Source organism: Zingiber officinale, chromosome 1A (assembly GCF_018446385.1).
Source record: "Zingiber officinale cultivar Zhangliang chromosome 1A, Zo_v1.1, whole genome shotgun sequence".
Taxonomy (NCBI): Eukaryota; Viridiplantae; Streptophyta; class Magnoliopsida; order Zingiberales; family Zingiberaceae; genus Zingiber; species Zingiber officinale.
Genome location: NC_055987.1, coordinates 177,249,971 through 177,272,010, shown reverse-complemented (window position 1 = coordinate 177,272,010; position 22,040 = coordinate 177,249,971). Strand labels below are relative to the sequence as shown.

The following is a 22,040-nucleotide window of genomic DNA, read 5'->3' as shown; positions in this document are numbered from 1 at the left end:
GCTAGGCTGCCTCGCTAGTTGCCCACCATCGGTGGCCTCCGACCACCTACCCCTACCCAAACTATAACCGGAAGGGAGGGGGGTGATAGTGAACCCAGGGAGATATCGCAATCAATTACGTCCAGATCGCAGCCACAATCTGATCGCAATTGCATTTGGTCCATCCCCTGATCATTTTTTTTTTGGACCAAAGGATTTGCCCTCCATAGTTGCTACAATATGTATATTGGGTAAACTTTGAGAGACCATAACTTTTGATTCGAGTTGAATCAAAGGATGCACATATATCAAATCGAAGATCTATGAATAGCTTCGATTTGATATATTGTATGTCCCATGATCCAATTCGAATCAAAAGTTATAACCTCTCAAAGTTATACTTTGTAGTTGTAGTAGCTATAGTTTTGTAGCAGAGATCTTCAATTTGATATATTGTGTGTTTCGTAATTCAATCCGAATAAAAAATTATGACCTCTTAAAGTCAAACTTGTAGTTTTAGTAGCTATGATTTCGTAGCTGATATAACGTATATGCTAAGTAAATTTTGAGAGGTTATAATTTTGACTAAAGTTAAACCACGAGACACACACTATATCATATCAAAGATATATAAATGAGCTTCGATTTGATATATTGTGTGTTTCATGATTTAAACTGAATAAAAAATTATGACCTCTTAAAATTGAACTTATAGTTATAGTAACTATATTTTTGTAGCTGCTACAACTGAGTCACCATACAGTTGTAGCAGTTACGGTTTCGTAGCTTCTACAACATGTATACTGAGTAAAATTTGAGATGTCAAAATTTTTAACTTGGGTTGAAACATAAGACACGCAATATATCAAATCAAAGATCTCTAAATGAGTTTCAATTTGATATATTGTACGTCTCATGGTTCAATTCGAATAAAAAATTATGTTTTTTAAAGTTGAACTTGTAATTGTAGTAACTATAATTTAGTAGTTACTACAACTGAGATGTTGCATAGTTGTAACAACTATAATTTCATAGTTGCTATAACATGATCCGATTTAGGTGATTCATATGTGAGAGTGCGTGTGTCAGAAATATACAATGTGTCAAAGGGTATTTGTGTTATTTTATTAGGTGGGACGTCATTTTGATAAAAAATTAAAGTGGGAGCGCTCCTTTTACAATTCAATAAAAAGGACACCTTTTTTTTTCCCCATGAGTAAGTACATTTTTTTAATTGTATAAACAGTTACAATTTTTTAATTAATTGTTATATTTATGGGCATAAGTGGGGATGAAAGTTTAATGATATATGAGGGCTCAGTGAGTGAGGTGGCTAGGATTACTATAAACATTCACATTAAACATAAATTTTACCGATTTGAAGCCAACAACTTCTATAATAATTTGTTCAAATGTTCACATTTTATCTGCATATAAGTTAGCCTCTCTTTGCTAAATCTTCTTTTAAGAATCATGTTTGGTACAAAAACATTATAACTAGCTCTAGGCTTGTGAGGCCACTAGGAAACGATCTCACAAGTTGTACCTTAAACTAGGCACTACGCCACATGCTAGGACCATGCATGTGACTTCATATTCTGGGCTAGTGTTCTCATATTATGGGGCTAGTGTTCTGTAATGCGCGTAGTCGACACTTGCCATGAGAGAGATGGTTAAGAACTAACTTATAAAAACAAATGGCATCACGGGACGAGAGCAACAACACTATAGTCTTTTCCAATGGGAGCACAGCTATTGGTGTAACGATAGAATATTCAGATTATCATTTAAATATTCATGATTTGAATCTCAGTTATAACGAATTTGTAAAAAAAAAATTTTCCAAATAGGACACGCAACTAAAGGATGCTGGATTTCTGGACTGCCCGCTGCGAGCGCTTCCCGATTTATCCTGGTAGCCGGTGGAAAATTTCCATGGGGTCGGGTTGGTCACCCCAGGCTCGACGTTACCCAACCTGATTAATCATTATTTTTCTAATGGGAGCACTGAGTTATGATGCAGTAATAAGGGAGTTTCGTTATTTTCTAGATATCTACGGTTCAATTATCAGATACGACATATTTATAAAAATTTGTATTCAAATGAGAATTACAATTATGGGATGTTGGATTTTTGGATTGTCCATAGCAAGTATTTCTCGATTTATCTTGATGATAAATAAAAATTTCATAAGGTTAGATTGATCATCCTAGATTCGATGTTGCTCAATTTGATTAATTATTTTTTTTTTTCTCATGGGCCTTTACCTCTCGAGCTAAAATGCCATAATTTTTGTCTAGGACAACTTTGTGCTAAAATTTACATGGTAAATTTTTGTAGTCGCTAAACTTTAATTTTGCAAAAAATAGTGTCGTTTGGTGCAAAACAAGGCCAATTGTTGCGGGGCATAGGCTGTCACATGTGGGACTGAGTTGAATTTGGATTAATGAATATGGTTCAACGTACCCTGGTTTTAGTTTCACTTTAGATGGTGTTTCCATGTCTGTTAGTCAGCACTATTCTCTACCACCCCTCTCCTTCCTGTGGCAAAGTCCTGTTGATCTCCTCTCTTCCTCCACGGCCTATGGCTAAAGTATAGGTTGGAGGGTTTAAGCGACTAACAAATTATCCAACATAATTAAATTAGAAATCAGAACTAGGCTTTTCGAGATGTACAAGGTGGAGGCCACCTTATGGGTTCCAGGACCGCTCTTACATAGAACTAATTACCCTTTTAAATTCATGAAATACTTGATATATTTGCCACATGACGTATGATACTATCAACATATCTCACAGTCAAATGTTATCAAGAGGCTTTGATCATAGATACAAACTTCGTACCACATCATTATTCTCCGATAACAGCTCAACAGTGAATATGCCAGCACAACTATACAAGAGCAGGCAAAAGGTAACAGATGGTGCATAATTTACTATATTAACAGCCTCTTAACCAGTTTATTCCATATACATACACAGCAAGCTGGCATGATCTAAACGGACTCTACTTTCTGCGCTTCCAGTGCTTGAAATATGTCTGTCCGAGTAACAATTCCTAGTTTAAAAAACATTATTAATTACTAGTAGCAAGTGATATATCATTGAGTAAGTGAAATTACCACATAACATAAACAGTTTTTATCATTTTGCGTTTCTTACCAATAACCTTCTGTTCCGCATCTAATATAGGCACCCTGTGGATCTTCATCTTAAGCATTAAAGCTGCTGCATCTGCATAATTTTGACCATAGGAAACAATTCTTAACCAAATCTAACAGTCAGGTGTCGTATATAGAAGAGAAGTATCATGGGTGAGGAAACATACTTAGTACCGTCTTGTCACCTGAGAGTGTGATTGCAGGAGAAGACATGATTTCATTAACCTTGGATTTCAGCTGCAAAGCAATAATTGGATATTAGGCAAATACAGTTGCAAGAAATAATAAAGGGGAAAATTGGATTTCTCTTTTTGATTCGGCATTGGCAAATAAGTGATCCTAGATAGTAATCTTTTATCCATCAAATGGAAACCAGTGAACTAGTAGAGAATGGTAGAGTCAAAATAAGATGAAAAAGTTTGAAAGGAAATAGAATGACTTCCTATGTGTGGTTACATGGCACCTTTTCAAGAAACAGCTGAATTCGACTCTAGATGATTTAATATGACCTTATTTATTTTTCCACCTAAATAATTTATCATCTGATGATCTTCCAACACGTAAAGGTAATCAGCCATGAAGCCACTGTTCAGTCTAGGACACATGAACCATTCATTCAATACCAATCACGCAAAAGGGGCACGTAGCAGTAAAGAAACCCCATGAGGTTGGGATCAACCCATAGTGTGTCCAGTCTAGAACACATGAACCATTCACTCAGTACCAATCATAAACAAGGGGCAGATAGCAGTAAAGAGAAGTGGTTTTCCTTTGGGGTCAAACCATAGGCAGTAGACTGCTAAGTACAGGACAGAGCAGCAACACTAGCTTTTAGTTTTCAGGTGACAGGTTCATCATTTTTTTCAACACAATAATTTCTTCAAGAGCGTGCCAAAGTTTATCAGCATCTAGGGATCCTTGCAGAGATCCCCAAGAGTGCTTGAAACTGTGAGACAAGCGGAAAGAAGTTTTTTGAACCAACTTGATGGGAGATTTCTTAAAGAGGAGATTTAGGACCCATTCTCGAGACAAGTGATGGTGAACTCTGCATGCATTTGTATTTGATTCCAACAAAATAGCCTAGTATTGATTTTTATCCCTTATGCATGATGATTATGGAGACAAAGTTATTCTCCATATTTCTTTAGTAGATTATACTTCTCATGTCTTTTTACTCTTGATCCATCAAGGGTTTTCACATGTAAATCCTAATGTTTCCTAGTGTTTCCTATGGGCTAGTAGATGCATTCCATGGTCCCCAAAAGTAGACGTATTCCTAATGGATAGAAGTGATCGTTAGTAAGATGACAAGTCTAAATGGTAACAACTACTATTTATTATGTTCAAGAAGAGGATTGAACACTTGCTTTACTTATTATGCTCCAATACTTGGCCATTTGGCTCAGCCCAAGTAAAAAAATTATTGAAATTGGAGATTACTGCAAAGGCAAATACATGGATACATATAGCAACAGGTGGATGAGAATGTTTGTAACAATATTGCAGATGAAAGTAATATACGTATACTATAGAAACCCATAAATATACAAATTATTTTAGGTTAAACTCTTATTAGGTTTTGAAAGACTACTGTGTACTTATTATATTTTTAAAAAATTATTACTATTTTTGCCTTAATTGATATTTTGATTGCCTGCTTTATAGATTAACTTCTACTCATTGACGATTAGAATTTTCTGAGCAAGAAACCAGTAAGTTGAAGGATTACTATAGTAATATAACTTCTAGCCACATCAGCTGACTGTAAATAATTGGTTATATGGCTTATTGTAAATGCAATAATACTGAAAAATACATGTGATAAAATTAGAAATTATGGTATATCATGTCCTTTCCTTTCTAGTTTGAACAGTTGACTACAATTTCATCACAGCTCTATCAAAATTCAACTTCAAAATTTACTCTCATCATAGGTTTAGCCAACATAGTCTCAACTTTGCCACAACTCTTTTTACAGTAGAATTCTGCATTCTGCCCTTAAATTTTAAGAGCTATAGTAAATAGTAATGAACATTATAGGTTTGGTATCCAGGAAAGGGAATTGTGTAGAAGGTCAAACCAAATATAGAAAGCCATCCTTAATGAGTAGATTCAGACTCTTTGTAACCGCAAAAGGAAACATCGAGGTATTGTTTACATGTAGAGAGGGAAAGAAGAGAACAGCGGAGGAGAGAAAAGAAGAAAAGAAAAGAGGAGGGGAAAATCAAGCTCTTTGTTCCTAATTGTTAAGGCTTGGCACTATTGAAATTATACCCAGACGAGCATGAAGCATTAAGGTATTTCTTATGGTGATAATCCAATTTCTTAATGCTCTATCGACACAAAATAAAGAAAACACATTCAAGTTTACAATTAGGTAAATGTTTGGAGCACTGCAATTGTGTTACAATATTTAGGAAACTGATAATTAATGCTGCTAATTATGCTACACTGATTTCTACTAATTGCTGCTGATATGTATGAAAAGCCAATTCAAGGCACAAGGATGTCAACTTTAGAGATGTGCCACTGTGGTCAACAAATGTATCTCGAAGACATCATGGACGGATGCAAACCTTAAAAGAAGATTTATATGTTGCATGAGAGATAAGGTAACATTTCACTAGCATTTATGTACAGGAAAAATGCTTGATAAAATTTGGACAAAAATCAAATGAGCGCCCATCATTTGCGTTTTCGTAGGCACCCTATTTATGATTAAAGTCAAATGGACGCCCCATTTAAAGTGGCATACCCAAAATACCCTTATATTATCTGATCATTTAGTCGTGTAGAAGCTAGCAACTAGCTTCTACAATTGCAAAAGCTAACAACTAGCTTCTACAATACATTATGAGAAGCTAGCAACTAGTTTCTACAATTCAACTAGCTTCTATAATAGTGACTTTATATCATTTTGATTTTGCTTATTTGAGTGATAAACTGGTTAAAACAATATTTTAACGAGCAAAATAAATGATTGAGACTCCATGACACTTATCACATTTCAAATGAAGATTATTTGATTATAATCGATCGTGTATGTTAGCTTCTACACCTTGTAGAAGCTAGTTGTAACGTTATATCATTTTGATTTTGCTTTTCTGAGTAATAACTTGATTAAAACAACATTTTAATGAGCAAACCAAACGATAGGATTTCATGACACTCATTACATTTCAAATGAACACAGTCTAATCATAATCGAGCGTGTAAAAGCTAGCCGGTAGCTTCTACAACAGCGCTGAACCCAAGAGTATTTTTGGATAAAATCATGAGAGGTGTGCTCATTTGACTTTTTTTTAGAAAAAGGGGTGCTAATATGATGTTTCTATTAATTTGGGGCGCCCTTTTGATTTTTGTCCATAAAATTTCATGTGTATAGTTGTATTACAAATGTTTCTACTTTACAAAGTAAAGGTGAGTGTAGCTACTAGCAATGATTGGAAAATATTATGAAAAGGGAATTTTCATGAAATTTCAACAAGGCATTTTCATGAAATAGAACACGATGAATGAATAAAGATAAAAATTTATAAAATGTTTAATCATAACCGTTTTAGGCCCTTCATGGAACAAAAAAAGTAACTGCAAAAACTGGAGACTTTTAAAATGGATAAAATCAGTTGGAACTCTCTATCCTAAAATATCAAAATGGCAATGTGCCTATATTTTATTCAGCTTTCCATTGAAATATAGAATTCCATAAGTTGAACTACAATTTATCATTAGTGTAATGGCATATACAATAATTTATATGATGTACCAACATGTTATTATGCAAAGATGAATTAGGATGGGAAGGAAACTAGAACTGACACGACCACATAATTTTAAACAACTAAAAGGGTACAGCCCTTGCAAGGCAGAACAAACAGCAGCATCACATTTGAGCTGGCAACTATTAACATGCCAATTATCGAATAGGTGATTAACACTACAATACACAAATTTATGTGTGGTGCGTAGTGTTTTAAATCGCGTAGCGTTGGTTCATAGCGTTTTTGTCTTGTCATCGCGTAGCGTAAATAGCGAAGCGTATAGCGCAAGCTTTTCGTGCACGTCAATGTTTAAATTAAAATATATATATATATATATATATATATATACTTATATAAGTAAAATAAAAATAACATAACCTAAAATTAATCATAAAATATCCTATAGCAACAATTTAAAAAGTCTTATAATTAAAACAACATAACCTAAAAATAATCAGTATCATCCAATTCGATATTACTATCATCATCAATAGTGTCTATGGTTGGAAATTTTCCACTATCAAAAGTTGCTGGAATTACTCCTCCATAATTTTCAGCATCAAGATGATTATCTTCCACATCAATAAGACTCAACCTTGCTTGTTTGTCTTTGCTTCCACCTATTATATAAGAGATACGGCATTTAAGAATCAATTATAAGTAAAGTAGATATAAATAAATAATTTGTATATGCTTAGTGCTTACTTGAATTTTCAACAACTTTTTTTTTTTTTGAATTCGTAGGAGGAACTTCAACTATATCCTCAACATCTTCAATTCGCTTATCTGAGTCGAAAAGACTTTCAAAAGTAGCCGACGACATACTCACAATAGGATCACTTTCAAATAATTCATCATCTTCAAGCCATTTAGTAGTTACGGGGAGAACTGGACCTTCTTTCTCAGTTATCCATTCATCATCCGAATTAATTTCATCAACTACAATGGGATCAATCTTGTCTCTCCTCCTAATGCTTCTCTCCCTAAGCTTGAAGTTATATTTCACAAACACCAACGCATTCAACTTTGCATGTTCAAGCCTATTTCTCTTTTTTGTATGAATCTAATATTACAAAGAAGAAAATATATATATAAAAATTAAAAATAAACAATCATATGAAAATTATAAAACAATTAAAATTCAAGTAGAGTTAGAAACTTAGAATACTCACCGATTCAAAAGTGCTCCAATTTCTTTCACATCCAGAAGCACTACAAGTGAGACCAAGCACTCGAATTGCAAATGTAGTAAGATCGGGTGTCTTACTTCCAAAACGTTCCCACCACGAGACTAATAAGTAATAACATTAAAAAAAATTACAAGAATGTATATAATTTTAAAATATAAATGCTAGTATAATTTTACAAGAACGTTTACAAGAAGAAAATTTTATCCGGAGTTTGCAACATTCTTGTTCGTTTTGTTATTGGAGTTCCAAATTCTCCTTCAGCTTTATTATACAAGTCCAATTGGATGTCTGCTTTAAGACGATCATCAGAAGACAACATCCTATCCATGCAAATATACAATCCATCTCTAACTTCATCACAATCAGAAAATTTTTCTTCATAACGCAATTGCAGGTTCAAATAGTACCCGACCGCGTGTAGAGGATGATGAAGTTGTGGAGTCCATCGTGAATCAATTTTTTCCAAATGGGCTTATATTTTCTGTCAACTCCCCCACAATTAAATTTTATTGTCTCTTTTGCCTTATCCATAAGTTCATAAATATATCCCATGATCGATCTCTCCTCCGAATCAACTTTCCTTAACACACTTACAAGAGGAACAACACTCTTAACACCAAATGCAACATGTGGCCAAAAGTTGGGATCATTAATAACAATTCTCTTCACGACCTTCCCTTGAGTTGTTTGAGATAGTGGTGAACTAACCCAATCTTCGGAAGCAAACATTTGTTCAAGTGGCCTTTTAACCTTATACATACTCTGAAGAGTGAGAAATGAAGTAGCAAAGCGAGTAACAGCGGGACGGAGAATTTCTTTACCGTTTGTATACTTTCTCATCAAAGAAACTATAGTCCCATGACCGTAAAGGAACTTCACAACCATCTTATCTTGCTCAATTGTATTAGAAAAAATCTTCAACTTTGCAATATCCTCCAACATTAGATCAATGCAATGCGCCGCACAAGGTGTCCACCAAATTCTATGTCTAGTCTCCATAATTTTTTTCCCCGCCTTAATGCAATTCGAAGCATTATCCGTGACAATTTGAATTACATTTTCCTCTCCCACCTCATCAACAACATCATCAAGATATTTAAAGATCAGTTCCCCATTTTTAATAGAAGTTGATGCATCAATAGATTTCAAAAAGAAAGTGCCAGTGGGACTATTTACCAAAAAATAAATCAAACTTCTATTCTTTCCATCCGTCCAACCATCGGACATAATAATGCATCCATATTTTTTCCATGCTTTTTTATGCTCCTCATATATTAGGTTGATGCCGTCAACCTCAGCTTTAAGTATCCAAGTTCTTAACTCATGCATTGAAGGAGGCTTGAACCCTCTTCCATATTCCTCAATGCCCTCAACCATAGGCAACCAATAAGGATCATTCACAACATTAAACGGAAGTGCGACAGAGTATATAAAACGACCAACTCTACGCTTCACATCAACCAGTAAATCTTTTTTGTATGTCGAATTTAGAGTTGTTTGTCGAGGTTCAGAACTAACAAATCCATGAAGGGTACCTTTACCTTTTGATTCACCACTACCAGAACATCCAATTGAATTTCCTCCTACACTTCCAACTTTTGATGATTGTGTACTCATACTTTGGGGACCTTCACCAATCTCTCGTAACAATTCGGTTTGTTTGCTTTTAGATGCTCTAATTTTGTCAATTGATTCTCTAATTTCTTTCTTAATATCATCCGGAACACTAACACAAGGTGCAACCCCTTTATGAGTTTGAGCTAAATGTTCTTTCAAACGAGTAATCCCTCCATTCGATATATGATGACAAAATTTACACCGAACAGATTTTTCCCCTTCATTTTGATAACAATATTTCCAACCAATATCTTTTTTATCTTTTTTTTGACAAATTCATAGACATTGCAAATTCTAACCAGACAATCAAAATCCTAGAAAAACAAAAGAAAAAAAATCAGAACAAATAATTAATTAATTAGAAAAAAAATGGGAATCAATCAAGGCATCTAGAAGATCGATCATTGGATCGATCCAAGAAATTGGATTAATCCTGTGATCGATCGAGATCCTTTCTGTTCGAACAGAAAGAGTCTGGATCGATCACTGGATCGATCCAGGGCGTCTGGATCGATCACTGGACCGATCCAGGGCGTCTAGATCGATCACTGGACCGATCCAGACCCTGGATCGATCGAGATCCTTTCTGTTCGAACATGTCGGGGATGACTTCTACGAAGTTTGATATGGTGAAGTTTGATATGGCCTTAAAAAATCGCTTTTGGCGGATTTCTTCAACATGTCGGGGACGACTTCTACGAAGTTTAATATGGTGAAGTTTAACATAACCAGGAACTTCGGATTATGGCAAAGAAGAGTCAAGAACTTGTTGGTGCAACAAGGCACAGTAAATGCGCTAGGAAAAAGGAAATGGGAAAACATGGAGAGATCATATTGGGAAGAACTTCAGGCGAAGGCAGTGGCAACAATTAGGCTTTGTTTTACTGACAATATGATGTACCATGTCATGGACGAGGAGTCATAGGTGGCAGTTTGGTAAAAGTTGGAAAGTTGGTACATGTCAAAGTCATTGACAAACAAGATGTATCTTAAGCAAAAATTATTCAAGCTGAAGATGACAAAAGAAACCGATCTGAGCCAGCACATCAACGTATTTAACCAGATTATGAGCGATCTGAAGCAGATTGATGTGAAGATTGAAGACGAAGACAAGACATTGATGTTGTTAAATTCTCTACCTTCATCTTCTACATACGAGAATTTGGTTTACTTTGATGTGGGTAAGGAAATTCTCAAATTAGAGAAGATCACAGGTACGTTGCTAAGTTTTCACCAAAAGAAGAAAACAAGCGATGAAATTTCTAGGGAGGAGGACTTGTGGTAACTAGCAACCAAGAGCGTGGTAGGAACAAATCTTGACATGAATCTGGTAACAACAAGGCTCGTTTTCAGTCGAGAAGAAGGTGATCACGTGCTATAAATGTGGAGACAAATGTCATATTAAGAGAGATTGTCCAGAGACAAAGAAACATATTGCAGAGAACAAAAGTGGTTCAGCAAAATCTGCAAGCATAGTTGAAGAGGAAAATTCAGAGAGCGATGATGGAGATATGCTAGTTATGTCGAGTTCGGAGCAATTGACAGATGCATGAATTTTAGACTATGCATGTTCATATCACATGACTCCAAACAAAAGATTGGTTTGACACCTATAAGACAGTGGATTCTGGTTTAATGTTGATGGGAAATGATGCATCATGCAAAGTTATCGACATAGGGAATGTCAGAATCAAGATGTTTGATGGTGTGATCAGAACCCTATGTGATGTTAGATATATATCAGAGCTAAGAAAGAACTTGATCTCGCTAGACACACTAGATGGTATTAATTATAATTACAAATCAGTAAGCGGGGCGATAAAAGTCAGCAATAGAGCTCTAAAGGTAATGAAAGGACAACAGGGAGCATCTATAAGTTGATAGGGACTACAGTTATAAGTGGAGTCATCATGGTGGAGTCTGAATCAGACAGTATAGTCTTGTGACATATATGGCTAGAGCATTGAGTGAACGTGGGATGCTAGAACTTTACAAGAGAGAGTTGTTGAAGGGTATCAAGACATGTAAGCTTGAATTATGCAAATTCTGTGTTCTTGGGAAACAGAGCTATGTGCAATTCAAGACGACAACAAACAAGATGGAGGGAATTCTAGACTACGTACATATGGATCTTCGGGGACATCACGTGGAGAGCACTTGTATTTTATGAGTTTTACTAATGATTACTCACGAAAGGTCTGGATATACTTTATGCGTTACAAGTTGGAAACTTTTACAAAGTTTAAACTGTGAAAAACTGAAGTGGAGAACCAGACCAGAAGAAAGATCAAATGTCTTAGGTCAGATAATAGGATTGAGTACACAGATTCAAGGATTCAGGAAGTTTGTGAACAACATGAGATAATGAAGCATTTCTCGATTCGCAAGACATCTCAATAAAAATGGGATGGCGGAAAGGTTGAAATAGAGCAATTATTGAGAAGGAAAGATGCCTTAGGTTAAATGCAGGGCTAGCAAAGAATTTCTAGGCAAAAGCGGTTAACATATCATGTCATCTCATTAATAGATCACCAAGGGTAGCACTAGAAGACAAAATATCAGAGGAAGTATGGACAAAGAATTAAGTGGATTACTCTCATCTTTAAGTTTTTGGATGTCCAGCCTATATGCATATATCTAGTGAGGAAAGATCAAAGCTGGATGCGAAATCAAAGCAGTGCATTTTCCTGTGATATTAGAAAGGAGTTAAAAGCTTCAAGCTTGGAATCTTAAGGCAAATAAGGTGGTGATCAACAGAGATGTAGTGTTTGATGAGAAGGCTATGCTACATTGTATTCAGGAAGAAGGAAAGAAAACACTGCAACATGGAGAAAGATGTTATGTAGGTGGAGCTACAGACTCATGAATATGATGAGTCTAGCTCAGAGCACATGGAGCATCGCACTATAGCTGGTGGCAGAACGAGACGAGTCATAAAACCACCCACCATATACGAATTTGAAAATTTGATATCTTATGCGCTTATCACTAGTAGCGGGGACCCTATATGTTTTCAGGTGGCGATACACAGCTCTGAGAAAGACAAGTGGACGGATGTTATGGCTGAGAAGATAAAGTCGTTGCATAAAAACCAAACATGGGATCTAGTGAAACTTCTTGAAGGTGAGAAAACTATAGGGTGCAAGTGGATATTCAAGAAGAAAGAAGAAATGTAGGGAGAAGAAGTGAAGTTCAAGGCTCAGTAGGTAGCATAGGAGTATTCACAGAGAAACGGGATTGATTACAAAGAAATTTTCTCTCCAATAGTAAGATATACGTCAATTAGAGCAATGTTGGATTTGATGGCACATCACGATTTGCAGCTGGAGCAAATGGATGTGAAGATATCATTTCTTCATGGAAATTTGGAGGAGCAAATTTTTATGTCGCAACCTGAGAGATTTAGTCAGCTCGAACAAGAGCAGTTAGTTTGCAAATTGAAGAAACCATTCTATGGATTGAAATAATCTCCTAGGCAATGGTACAAACGTTTTGATTCATACATGATTTAAAACGGATATAGGAGAAGTGAGTATAATTGCTGGATATATGTGAAGAGCCTTAAAAATGAATCACGGGCTTTCTTAATACTATACGTAGATGACATGCTCATTGTTGCAAAAAAGATGAAAGAGGTCGATAAATTGAAGAGGCTACTGAGCAAAGAATTTGACATAAAAGATTTGAGAGAGGCCAAGAAGATTTTTGAGATGGAGATTCACAGGGATAGAGCTGCAAGGAGATTATGGTTGTCTCAACGTAGCTATATGGAGAAGGTGTTGGATATGTTCAACATAAAGAATGTAAAGTCGATGAGCATACCCTGGCGCATCAATTCAAGTTATCTAGTACACAATGTCCAAAGATGGATGATGATATCCAAGAGATGTCAAAGGTTCCTTATGCTAGTGCGGTTGTTTGTCTGATGCATGCCATGGTTTGCACGAGACTAGATTTGGTGTAAGCAGTAAGTATGGTAAGTAAATTTCTCCCAAATCCTGGTCGCCCATGCAGTGAAGTGGATTTTCAAATACTTGAGAAATACAACTAATTATGACATCATGTTCAGTAAATAACTGGAAGATCTTTCAGTTGCTGGGCAGAAAATTTAGATAATTGGAGCTGGTCTACTATAGGATACATGTTCCCAGTGGTAAGAGGACCTATCAGTTGATAATCTATGATACAATCTATTATTGCATTGTCTATTACAAAGTCAGAGTACATGTCAGCAGCTGAAGCAGCAAAGAAAACTTTATGGCCTACAGGGTTGGTTGTAGGTTAGAGAACTGAGTGTTCAGCAAGATGGAATCAAGTTGTTATGAGATAGTCAAAGTCCTATCTATTTGGCGAAAAATCGAGTGTATCATACGAAAACTAAGCACATTGATGTGAAGTTTCACAAGATGACTACAAAGAAGTTCAAGCATTGCTTGAACTTGATCCATATCTTTAGATGTTAGGGGAAGGAAGCCTAAACCCAGATATCCAAGTGAAATTTTATTCAAATAATCGTGTTCTTCGAAGGGGTGAATATTTACCAAGGTGGAAACTGTTGGTGGATCATATTTGGATGAAGGCCAATGCGATGGGTGTTATCGAAGAAAAAATCTATTAAAGTTTTTCGTAACAGAATTATGTTATGATTTTTCATAACAAAATTCTGTTGTAATTTTTTTTTAATAAATTCTGTTACGATTTTACTGGATGTGGGGTTTAGCCACTATTTATAGGGATCATTGTAAACCTATTGTATAATCACTAGAATCATGAAATATGATTCAATTGTGTAAAGAGAATTCTAATAAAGCTTTGACCGTTTTTGTGGAGTAGGCACACCGCCGAACCACGATAACTCTTCTTATTCCTCTTTTTCTTCTCCTTCCTCATGTTTGGTCCTTTTGTGCGTCTTTGTCTTTGTTGTGAGAAACAAGGGTAGATAAGTCTTTTTATCTTTTGTAAATAAGTTGATGCTGCTTAGGGTTGTGTGGTTATATAAACGATGTATTTCTCCTGAAATAGGGATGAATTAAAAATCTCTTTATTACAACAATGTCTAATACTTAAATAAAAGGCAGCCCGGTACGCGAAGAACAAGGGTAGATAAGTCTTTTATCTTTTGTAAATAAGTTGATGCTGCTTAGGGTTGTGTGGTTATATAAACGATGTATTTCTCCTGAAATAGGGATGAATTAAAAATCTCTTTATTACAACATGGTATCAGAGCAGGTTTCTGATCCCTAACCCTAACCGCCGCCGCCTGGCGCATCTTCTTCCTCTCTGCCCTAGCGCCGACCAAGCTTTCCCTTCCCTTCTTCATCGCTCGCGCGTTTGGTCTCTGGTTTCCTTGGTTTCCTGCTGCCGACCACACGCGGACGCCCTCTCTGCTTGCACACGCTGCGCCCTCTCTGCTCGCGCACGCGGACGCCCTCTCTGCTCGCGCACGCGGACGCCCTCTCTGCTCGCGCACGCTCTCTTCTCGCGCACGCCGCGGACGCCGTCTCTGCTCGCGTACACCCTCTCTGCTCGCGCACGCCGCGGACGCCGTCTCTGCTCGCGCACGCCGCAGACGCCTCCCGTCCACCCAACGCCGCGGACGTTGCCATCGGCCAGAGCCACCAGCAGAAGCCTCCAGTAGTGTCGGACAGAAAGCACAAGAAGCTGCCTCCTGTTCCAGAGTTCTCTGCCTCCTGCACTTCCCCTTTCCTCTTCTCTTCAGCCTAGTCTACTGCCGCCGCCCTTCCAGAAAAAGAAACATATTTTTTTTTTTTGTGATCTTAATGGCGGACAACGCTAGCGAATCCTCTGGGATTTCTGTGAACCCTATGTCTTCTTCAGGACAGGTACAACCAGTTTTCATAATGACAGGCACTGGAGGATCCGGTCTTCAGATCGTATCAGAAAAATTGTCTGAAACAAATTATGCATCATGGGCAGTTGCCGTTGAACTTTATGTCGAAGGCCATGATAAACTTGATATTCTTCATGGCACTAAAGTAAAACCAGATGAGAAGGATCCTAGCTTTCGCACTTGGCGGCGTGACAATATTCAATTAATGACTTGGATGCTTAACTCTGTTAATTCTGGCATCAAACAAGTCATTCTTCATAACAAAACGGCGTACGACATGTGGAAGACACTAGAGCAGATGTATGGACGTCGACATGATATGCTGCGTACCTATCAGATCAGCAGTCAAATTTTCAAACTTGAACAAGGTTCTATGTCCGTCACCAATTATTTTGCTACTCTGAAGGGGCTGTGGGATGAGTTTGACTACTACCGGATGGAAAATTGGAGTTCCACGGATGATCATCAGAGATATTTAAAGCTTCTGGAAAAAGACAGAATTATTAAATTTTTAGATGACCTTACTGCAGAGTTTGAAAATTTAAAAGGGCAAATCCTTGGTCTTGATCCTACTCCCTCTCTAGAATAGGTTTACTACAAAATTCTAAGTGAAGAAGGTAGAAAAAGGACCATGAACAACAAGGGGATTTCCGCTGTAGGCCCTCCGATCGGGGAGACCTCTGTCTTTATTGGTTCTGCAAACAAGTTCTGACCTGGGGGAACTAAAAGACAAGGGGACAGATTTTGTCGGCACTGCAAGAGGACTAATCATGATTCAGATTTCTGTTGGGAAAAATATCCAGAAAAGAAACCTGAAAAATTTAAGCACAACGCTAAGAAGGCTCCTAATAGTAGTAATATTGCTGTCCAAAAGATAGAAAATAAAGAGCCTATCGGTTCCTCTGTGCCTTCTACCACTGGACTGTCTTCTACTGATATTGTTAATCTCCAGCATCTTCTCTCTCGGCTTCAGGCTTCATCTTCGGCCTCTACTCCTGCAGACTCTACTCCCTCTCAGGCGCACACAGGTATTCGTGGTCTGGGATTAAGTGTTACTGGTCCCAACTTTTACAGCCCCTGGGTCATTGATTCAGGAGCTACGGATCACATGACAAATGCCGCTAACTCCTTTATTTCTTACTCTTTATCCTCTGGGCAGGAGAAAGTGATCATTGCAGATGGAACCAAAGCCACTGTTGCTGGCAAAGGGTCCATAAAACTTACAGATCATTTTTTCCTATCCTCTGCACTTCATGTTCCTTCCGTCTCTATTAATTTACTTTCTGTTAGTAGCATTACTAAACAACTACACTGCTCCGTAACCTTTTTCCCTGATCATTGTGTCTTCCAGGATCTGGAGACCAAGCAGACGATTGGGACTGGCCGTGAAGTAGGGGGTCTCTATTATTATCAGCTTGAAACAACATCTGCTCTGAAATCTGCGGCCAAGTGTTTAGAAACTAAGCATCAAGAAATTCTTTTGTGGCATTCTCGGTTGGGACATTTGTCTTTTCAGTCTTTGAAAATTTTATTTCCTAGTCTTTTCTTTTCTGTTTCTCTTCAGTAATTTCAATGTGAAATCTGTCAATTGTCCAAACATTGTAGAACACATTTTTCTGAGTCTTTAAAGAAGAGTTTATCTCCATTTGATCTTGTTCATTCGGATGTGTGGGGGCCCTCTCCTGTGCCTTCTTTGGATGGCTATCGATATTTTCTCTCCTTTATTGATGACTACACCCACTGTACATGGCTTTATTTGATGAAAACCAGGGACGAAGTTCCTCGTCTTATTCAAAATTTTTGTAGAATGGTTGAAACCCAATTTAACTCAAAGGTGAAGATTCTTCGTTCTGACAATGCCCGTGAGTACTTTGCCCAGTCTCTAAATACTTTTCTTGAGGATTTGGGAATTCTTCATGAGTCATCCTGTCCCTACACACCACAACAAAATGGAGTGGCCGAGAGAAAGAATCGTCATATTCTTGAAACAGCCCGTGCACTTTTATTTCAACGTCACTTACCCAAATATTTCTGGGCTGATGCTGTTTTTGCAGCCGCTTATCTCATCAATCGATTGCCATCTAAAGGTCTCGGGAACCGGTGTCCTCTCACTATTCTTCATCCTTGTGTAGAGTTGTTCTCCCTTACACCTCGGGTTTTTGGTTCTCTTTGTTTTATTCATGTTCTTGGTCCCAAGTCCTCTAAACTTGATCCTCGTTCTATACGAGGAGTTTTTATAGGATATTCTACTTGCCAGAAAGGCTACAAGTGCTTTGATCCTATTACTAGGACGAGATATATTTTGAAGGATGTTACTTTTTTTGAGTCTGAGTCCTATTATTCTCCTCAGTCTCATCCTCAGGGGGAGAATATTACCTCTTCCTTTGTACCTCAAGTGGTTCCTCAAGTGATTTCTTCTCCTATTCCACTGGATGTCATAGAAAATAGAAAAGATGTCCCACCACTGGGAAAAGATGCTCCGTCACTGGGAGCACAGTCTTCACCAGATATTATTACTTACAAACGACAAAGACGCAAGCAAGAACCTACTATTGATCGGCTAGTTGAATCGGATGCTCTGGCTCCTGATCCTGTGTAGCAGTTATCCTCATCAGTTGAGTCAACCGCACCTCTAAATATGAATGAGCTGAACCTTCCGGTTGCTGTTAGAAAAGGTGTCAGGTCATGTACTCAACATCCTATCTCCAACTACGTTTCATATTCTCGTTTGTCTCCTTCATATCATGCATTTGTTTCACAGTTATCAAATCATGCTATACCTTCTTCCTATTATGAGGAAGTAAGGGATTCAAGGTGGCAGGAAGCAATGAACGACGAAATGGAGGCTCTTAACAGAAATGGTACTTGGGAATTAGTTGATCCCCCGAAGGGGAAGAACTTGGTTGGTTCTAAATGGGTCTATGCTATCAAGTATAACTCAGAGGGTGAAGTGATTAGATATAAAGCCAGACTTGTTGCCAAGGGATTTACCCAAACATATGGGGTAGATTACTTGGAAACTTTCGCACCAGTTGCAAAGCTGAACTCTGTCAGGGTAATTCTTTCTCTTGCTGCTTAATATGATTGACCTCTATTTCAGTTAGATGTCAAAAACGCCTTCTTGAATGGTGACCTTTGTGAAGAAGTATACATGTTGCCACCTCCTGGAATTGAAACAAAAGGAAAGGTTTGCAAGCTAAGAAAAGCTTTGTATGGGCTTAAACAATCTCCCAGAGCATGGTTTGACAGGTTTTGCAAAGTCATGATTTTGTTTGGCTTTAAACAAGGGAATGCTGATCATACACTCTTTATAAAAAGGAAAGGGGACAACACTACCATTCTTTTGGTTTATGTTGATGATATGATAGTTACAGGTGATGATGAGGTAGAAATCCAGACTCTTAAGTCCAAGTTAACATCAGAATTTGAAATTAAAGATCTTGGGTCATTGAAGTACTTTCTGGGCATTGAAATTGCTCGATCAAAAAAAAGGGATCTATGTGTGTCAGAGAAAATATGTGTTGGATTTACTCAAGGAGACAGGGAAGCTGGGTTCTCGGCCAGCGTCTACTCCTATAGAAGTAAATCATGATCTTACTAGTTCTAGTGGGGAAGATCTTACAAGTCTGGAAAAGGGAACGTATCAAAGGCTGGTTGGAAAATTACTCTATTTATCTATGACTAGGCCTGACATCACCTATGCTGTTAGTGTCGTATGTCAATACATGCATGCTCCTAAGACTATCCACATGAAGGCCATTGACAGGATTTTAAGGTACTTGAAATCATGTCCTGGAAAAGGCTTGCTGTTTAAAGGAGGTGGTGATCTGAAGGTGGAATGCTATTCTGATGCGGGCTGGTTCTCGAGATGATAGAAGGTCCACTTCTGGCTATTGCACTTTTTTGGGAGGAAACTTGGTAACTTGGAGAAGTAAGAAACAAAATGTTTGTGCACGGTCCAGTGCTGAAGCAGAATATCGAGCCATGGCACATGGTCTTGCAGAGATGTTGTGGTTGAGTTTTTTGTTGACAGACATAGGATTAAAGGTTGAATTACCTCTCAAGCTGTATTGCGACAACAAGGCAGCAATCAATATTGCAAATAATCCAGTACAGCATGACCGGACTAAACACATTGAGATTGATCGTCACTTTATTCGGGAGAGACTTGATTCTGGAGAGCTATGTCTGCCTTATGTTAAGTCTGAGGACCAACTTGCTGATATGTTTACAAAAGCTATACCCCAAGCTGTGTTCGACTCTTCTCTTAGCAAGTTAAACATGTTTGATATATATGTTCAACTTGAGGGGGAGTGTTGTGAGAAACAAGGGTAGATAAGTCTTTTTATCTTTTGTAAATAAGTTGATGCTGCTTAGGGTTGTGTGGTTATATAAACGATGTATTTCTCCTGAAATAGGGATGAATTAAAAATCTCTTTATTACAACAATGTCTAATACTTAAATAAAAGGCAGCCCGGTACGCGAAGAACAAGGGTAGATAAGTCTTTTTATCTTTTGTAAATAAGTTGATGCTGCTTAGGGTTGTGTGGTTATATAAACGATGTATTTCTCCTGAAATAGGGATGAATTAAAAATCTCTTTATTACAACAGTCTTGTTACTGTGATCTCTCTTTCTCTTTTCCTCTTCTTCCGCGTTAAAGGTTGAGAGGTGTTGCCCCCTCTTTGCAAAACAAAAGAGGACTAGAAATCATATCACAAGTTCTTGTTCATAGAAACTAGGTTAAAACTTAGGTGTGGCAGCATCAAACTTTGCTCCAAGTTGTGCACATGGTTTAAAGAATGAGCATGCATGATATACAACTGAGTGCATATGGCATAAAAAATAGGTTCACACGAGATAGGAGAGAGATAGAGAGAGAGAGGAGTACACGTGGTATTAAAAATGGATGAACATAAGAACAGGAGAAAGGAAAATAATAAGTACATATAACAAAGAAGAATGAGTAATGCACAAGACAGGAAAAAAATTCAAGGACAGACAACCGAGGTTCCAGGCAAACCTGCAAGGGGCCTGCATAGACTTTGTCCACAGATAATAGGGCAGTGTCAAGTTCCACATTTTACACTTATATTCGCTACTATACATAGGTCAGTTGAGCCTACCTATTTCTTTCATGCACAAAGGTTTTTGAATCCTATACCAAAATGTTACCGTCCATAACCCTAAAAAAGATTAAGACAAAATCCCGCTGGTCAACGGACGCGATTCCTCTCCGGTATATAATAACTTTGCATTCTTTGGTTGTTAACGGACAGCAGCTGCAAAAGTATACCTAAGATTTTGGCTAAACATATGCCAGTAATGAAACAACATTTCCTATCAGCACTAGAAACACACCCCCACCAGGTTATTAATGAGAAAAAAAAAGGGAAAAGATTACTAAATTAGTATAAAGTAAAGAATACATACAAGATACATGTGGAGGAGGGAGATGTGGAAGTGTAATGATAAAAGTAAATGAAGTACGAAACAAACCCCATTTGATGCTCTGGATTTATCTTTCTTAGAGATAACACCGATGCACCTCAGTTGTTCATCGATCACCGGAAGCCCCGACACGAACTCAAAATTGTGATCGATCTCTTCCAGCGTCTGCTCAGGCCTCGCCATCCGGACAGGAGTCGACATCACCGTCGCCAACGTCGCCGTAGGCTTCATCTGCTCCATGGATCCGGTCAGTACACCAGCGAAGCAAAGAACAAGCAAGATTCTAGAAACGAGACCGACCTTTTCGTTGATGATCTGGGTCTCCAAATAGGCGCGGAGGTCATCGTAGCTAAGGAGCGAGAAATTATCCGGCCACTCCCCTGATATGACGACTTCTGGGTTCTCACCGAGGCCCGGGCGGAGGTCGTCGGAAAAGGTAGCGGAAGCGATTCCAGAGGGAACCGAGGCGCCTCGCTTGGATCTGAAACCGCCTTTGACGGAGCCGGAGCGGAGAGGCTTCGATGAAGCGGCAGTGGGAGTTAAAATGGAGGCGAAGAGTGGGCGCTTGAGGCAGGATTTGAAGGTAAAGTGGAGGGCGAGGGTTCCATGGAGAGAGCTGCTGCCAGCCATGGCGGATTGCTGTCGTCACCGATGTGGCGATGTCCAAAGGCACACCCAGGAGAGAAGAAACTTCTAGTAAGCAATGCCAGCGGCGCTACGCCAGTGAAGAAAAGGAAAGCCAGCGTTCTCTATCGTTGGTTCGTTATACGATGAGATGAGCCTGCGAGAGAAGCCGTCGCAGGCGAAAGTGATCCACGTGGTGCAATCAGAAGTCGCCATCGAATGACTAAGGCATTAGTTTGGGCCGCCATCGTTATCTATTTGGGCCTACCATGTGGGCTCCTTCAATTCAAAATATAAGAATGCCTGTTCATGATTGATTTATTAAAAGTTGCTGATAGATATTCTAATTAATATTAAAATATTTAATATAATTTTTTTTTTTTTATTTCTTGACTATCAATAACA

At 38.0% G+C, this 22,040-nt stretch overlaps 2 protein-coding genes across 3 annotated transcripts; both read right to left on the bottom strand.

The window, feature by feature from the left end:
- Window positions 1–2,706: 2,706 nt before the first annotated feature.
- On the bottom strand, window positions 2,707–21,751 carry LOC122038505. Its single transcript, XM_042598283.1, has 5 exons — window positions 21,312–21,751; window positions 21,060–21,242; window positions 3,309–3,378; window positions 3,143–3,214; window positions 2,707–3,038 (listed from the first exon to the last, which is right to left on the bottom strand). The coding sequence occupies exons 1-5, from the start codon at window positions 21,639–21,641 to the stop codon at window positions 2,977–2,979; spliced, it is 717 nt and encodes a 238-aa protein (XP_042454217.1). The 5' UTR covers window positions 21,642–21,751; the 3' UTR covers window positions 2,707–2,976.
- Window positions 3,385–10,158, bottom strand: LOC122038504. 2 transcript variants are annotated; one of them, XM_042598282.1, is made up of 2 exons: window positions 7,608–10,158; window positions 3,385–7,522 (listed from the first exon to the last, which is right to left on the bottom strand). In XM_042598282.1, the coding sequence occupies exon 1, from the start codon at window positions 9,707–9,709 to the stop codon at window positions 8,489–8,491; it is 1,221 nt and encodes a 406-aa protein (XP_042454216.1). In that variant the 5' UTR covers window positions 9,710–10,158; the 3' UTR covers window positions 3,385–7,522; window positions 7,608–8,488. The 2 variants fall into 2 exon arrangements, with proteins under 2 accessions (XP_042454216.1, XP_042454215.1); XM_042598281.1 differs by having other exon boundaries at window positions 3,385–7,965; window positions 8,075–10,158.
- Window positions 21,752–22,040: the final 289 nt, after the last annotated feature.